The sequence below is a fragment of the Notolepis coatsorum genome (genome assembly GCF_963971535.1).
Source record: "Notolepis coatsorum genome assembly, chromosome: 6".
NCBI classification, from domain to species: domain Eukaryota; kingdom Metazoa; phylum Chordata; class Actinopteri; order Aulopiformes; family Paralepididae; genus Notolepis; species Notolepis coatsorum.
This window is the reverse complement of record NC_140170.1, coordinates 51,193,035-51,197,591: the sequence shown is the minus strand read 5'-3', so window position 1 is coordinate 51,197,591 and position 4,557 is coordinate 51,193,035. Positions and strand designations below refer to the sequence as shown.

The 4,557-nt window shown below is 43.1% G+C and overlaps 1 protein-coding gene across 1 annotated transcript; it reads right to left on the bottom strand.

Annotated features, from left to right (window-relative positions):
- Positions 1-2,683: 2,683 nt before the first annotated feature.
- On the bottom strand, positions 2,684-4,348 carry LOC311230015 (E3 ubiquitin/ISG15 ligase TRIM25-like; the record flags this gene model as incomplete). Its single annotated transcript, XM_084316151.1, has 1 exon — positions 2,684-4,348. The coding sequence occupies one exon, from the start codon at positions 4,346-4,348 to the stop codon at positions 2,684-2,686; it is 1,665 nt and encodes a 554-aa protein (XP_084172277.1).
- Positions 4,349-4,557: the final 209 nt, after the last annotated feature.

The window sequence follows — 4,557 nt, the reverse complement described above, 5'->3', positions numbered from 1 at the left end:
GTTTTTTCAACCTGTAACTTGTTCTTGTCAGAGACCAGCAGGGCTGAGTCGTCCGCAAACAGGAACAAGTTGCAGTCACAAGCTGACGACATGTCATTTGCATAAATTAGGAACAGTAGCGGACCTAGTATGCTTCCTTGTGGAACACCACAGCTTACTGTGAGGGGGGGGGGGGGATAGGGTACCGTTTACCTCCACCATCTGCTCTCTTCCCTCCAGGTAGGATTGCATCCAGCTCACTGATAGACTATCAAAACCAATTGCTTTTAGCTTGTCAATCAGAATGGTGTGATTGACAGTGTCGAAGGCCTCTTGTAGGTCCAGCATGACCATGCCGCAGTATTTGCCCGCGTCCACCTCTTGTTTGATGTGGTCGTTTAAATAGAGAAGGCATGTGTCTTAAAGTCCCAGCCTGCATTTCTTTGGGTTGGCGGTAAGACCCGCCTCCCGGAGTGCACCTAACACCGCTCTCACCTTTTGGAGATGGGAATCCCAATCTGACGATTCAATGTATGATTATGTCGTCGAGATATACGGCTGCATAGTCCCGATGGGGTCGTAGCACTCTGTCCATCAGCCTCTGGAAGGTAGATGGCGCCCCATGCAGGCCAAACGGGAGAACTTTGTAGTGAAACAGCCCGTCTGGGGTGGAGAAACTCAATCTACATTTTCGAAAAGGAGTAGGAAGAAGTATACACTTATTTAATCCTACCCCTTTTCCACTACTCAAATGAGTGTACTATTTTAAAACATAAAAAAGAATATATATATATATATATATATATATATATATATATATATATATATATATATATATATATATATATATATATATATATATATATATATATATATGCAAAACAAAAAAACAAAAACTATATATGTAAAACATGAAAGAAATTAAATAAAAATGTAAACACCCGTAAATGTCAAGTCCCTTCCTCATCCCTGTACTTCGTGAACATCATTTCCTTATACATCAGTTTGAATTGTCTCATATTTGGACATTGCTTTAGCACCACATTTAGACTGTTCCACAGTTTCACTCCACATATTGAGATGCAGTGTCTTCTCATGGTAGTGCGTACATTAAGCACTTTTAAATTGAGTTCTCCCCTCAGATTATAACCCCCCTCCCTATCATTGACCTACTCACTGAATTATATGCAATTCTTTTTATCATTGTGTTATTGTATAAAAGGGTGATAGTTATAGACAACTAAATATTATAGATAATAATAAAGATTATCATGAATAGATGAAATGATATATTGGACCAAATTATTGGAAAAAAAACAAACATATGCAAAAACAAACGTTTGATTTGTGTACCATACATATGGGCAGTAATGAATATTTTGTATTTATTTTATTTATAGAAGTCAACGGTACAAGTGAATATGAATGGTGTTTAACTGATTCTTTTGAAATGTCACGTGGAGTTAAACAGGGTTGCCTTGAGTCCAGTGAAGTCCTGTATGTTTTTGATCAAGAGAATAAACAATGATAAACATAATACAAGTTGTAAGTATAGGAAGCAGACACAAGGTGGCAGCACTTGCCTATGCACTATGCAGTCATTATAAGGAACCAGAGATGGATGCTTTAACAGTGGTTCTCAACTGGTCTAGCCGCGTCTATATTAATCCCAGCCGAAGAGTGCAAGAGCGCTTCCGCATTCTTCGCCATACGCCAGTACGGTAATGCGCATTTCCTTTTCCTTCACCCAGGTGCTCGCCGCGCATGCGCATGAGGTCGCCGCTTGGTTCGACGCAAGACCCCCATTCAACACTAATCACAGATGCCAGAACGTGCCATATAATATATTATACATGTATTCCATTTCGGCGTCTGAGCGGGGGAAAAGAAAATGCGCATTTGGAGGGCGTTACCGGGGCCAATCAGGGCAAAATGCGGAAGCGCTCTTGCACTATTCGGCTGGGATTAATATAGACGCGGCCCGTCCAAAGATCTCTCATCATTGTATTGACTATAGGGCTTAAACCACTAGACCTTGTATTCAAGATCCTTATATTTAATGGTTATCGTGTGCAGTATCACAATTAATACAACCATAACAACAAATCATTCGCCAAGCCAGATTACAAAACATACATTCAAAACAAAAAATCTAGTACATTTACAAACCAATGAGCTTCTAGATAGACACTAGAAAAGATATGCAGCCAGTATGAGCTTCTAGAGAGACAGTAGGATCTATCAAATATCAAATATCCACACGGGTCCTTCTGGGTTTAGATGTCCACGTTTATTTAGTAACAATAAAAGACAAAATGCACAATATTCAATGAATGGTCATTCTTCCTAAGCGAAGAGACAGACCCAAATGACCAGTAATGACCAAAATAACCAAAGGTGATCAAATACAAATACAATGGTTGCATATTGTTGTCCAACCTACCCAGAGTATGAAAATAAAGATTTTGACTTCCCCACATGCAAAGGAACAGAGGTATTGAAGATGGGAATCAAATATGTGAATATGCAAATATCCAATCAAACTAACTTTACCCCGGTAGGCTAGAAACTGTGTCCCTCAGAACAATGATAGAGTGACTGAGTGAATATAACTCCTAATTACCTCATCTTTCACAACTCAGCATCTTCAAGATTAATTTAAATCCAAAACCCTGGGTAGAGGAGCTGTGAATGTCACTGATCTCTACTTCAGCTCACAAAACTCAGCCTCCCTAAAGTTATATACATAAAGTCCAGGATAGAGAGGCTGAGTGAATGTGGTGTTGACTCTGTGCAGGAGGGTCATGGTGTCAGAGACGCTGTAGAAGGACAGAGTACCTGCCCTGTGATCCAGGTACACTCCTATTCTGGAGGACCGGGGGCCCGGTACTGCTATGTTCTTGTTATTGTGGAGGAAGATGTAATGACCTGGTCTGCAATCAAAAGCCCAGGATTTGGAATTGAATCCAAATACACAGTCCACCCCGTTGCCTGTTCTACTAATGTCTTTGTAGGAGGCTGCTACACGAACCTCTCCACTCCACTCCACCTCCCAGTAACAGCGTCCAGTCAGACCTTCTCTACCCAGAACCTGAGAACATTTAATAAATCTTTCTGGGTGATTAGGATATGACTGCTTTTGCAGCATATATGTTGCTTTTCTGTTCCCCTCAGACAAAAACAGACGTCTGTTTGCTGTGTTTGGGTCCAGTGTGATCTGAGAGGAATATTGTAAGAAGTCAGCTCTGGTCTTGGGCTCTGGTGGCAGTAAAACATTAACTGCATTCACTGTTGTTGAGATTCTGGGCCACTGCTCTTTCAGAACGTCCTCTAGTTTGTCTCTCAGCTCAGACACAACCTCAGTCACATCTGCAAAGTACAGGAGAGGAAGGACACCGATGCTGGGTAAGTCTGTAGACTCACTGGGACTGGAGAGGGGGGGGTGACTCTGTAGAAAGTGGATGTGGTCCTCTGTGTGTGAGAGCTGCTCCAGCTCAGTGGCTCTCCTCCTCAGGTCCGCTATCTCCTGCTCCAGTCTCTTCTGCAGTTCTTCAGCCTGAGTCACTGTGGTCCTCTGTTGGGCTCTGATGACCTTCTTCAGCTCAGAGCGCCTCGTCTCCAAGGAGCGTATCAGCTCAGTAAACATTCTCTCACTGTCCCCCACTGCTTTATCAGCAGAGCGATTGAGAGAATCAACAGCCTGTTGGGCGTCTTTGAGTCGCTTCTCTCTCTCCTGGACTCTCTGGTGGACTTTCTGCTGACTCATGCCAAGCTCTTTCTGTCTCTCCGTCCTTTCTGCTGCAGCTGAGACTGTATCATGGCCTTTATGTTCATCCATGGAACACAAATAACAGATGCACTGCTGATCAGTACGACAGAACACATCCAGAATCCTGTCATGACGAGAGCAGGTGTTCTCCTGAAGCCGTGTGGAGGCTTTGACCAGCTTGTGTTTCTTTAACGGAGCTACAGTATGATGAGGCTGGAGGTGAGTTTCACAGAAAGAGGTCAGACATACCAGGCAGGACTTGAGGGCTTTCTGCTTTCTCCCAGTGCAGACATCACAGACCACATCTCCAGGTCCAGCATAACAGTGATCAGGAGGAGCAGCTTGGAGTCCTGTCTTCATTAGTTGTTCTATCACTTCAGCCAGCATATTGCTTTTCTTCACAACAGGCCTCGGAGTAAAAGTCTCCCTGCACTGGGGACATGTGTAGATCCTCTTCTGATCATCGTAATCCCAGCAGTCTGTAATACAGCCCATACAGTAGCTGTGTCCACAGGGAATAGTTACCGGATCCTTCAGTACATCCAGACAGAGAGAACAGCAGAACTGGTCCCGGTACAGATCAACTCCTTGCTGCGCCATTTTATTCTACAAAGACAACGTTGTGGTGCTGAGAGACGGGAGTCTGAGGCGATGTCCTGAAGTCGAAGGTAACTCCTTTAATATTCATCAGCACAACTACAAGATACAATACAGTACTAGAAAGCTAAACAGAATGCCAGTGGCAGGAACGGCCACTGCTTAAATAGGAATGCTAGAGGTTTCTAGAAGGTTCTACTATGACATCATCA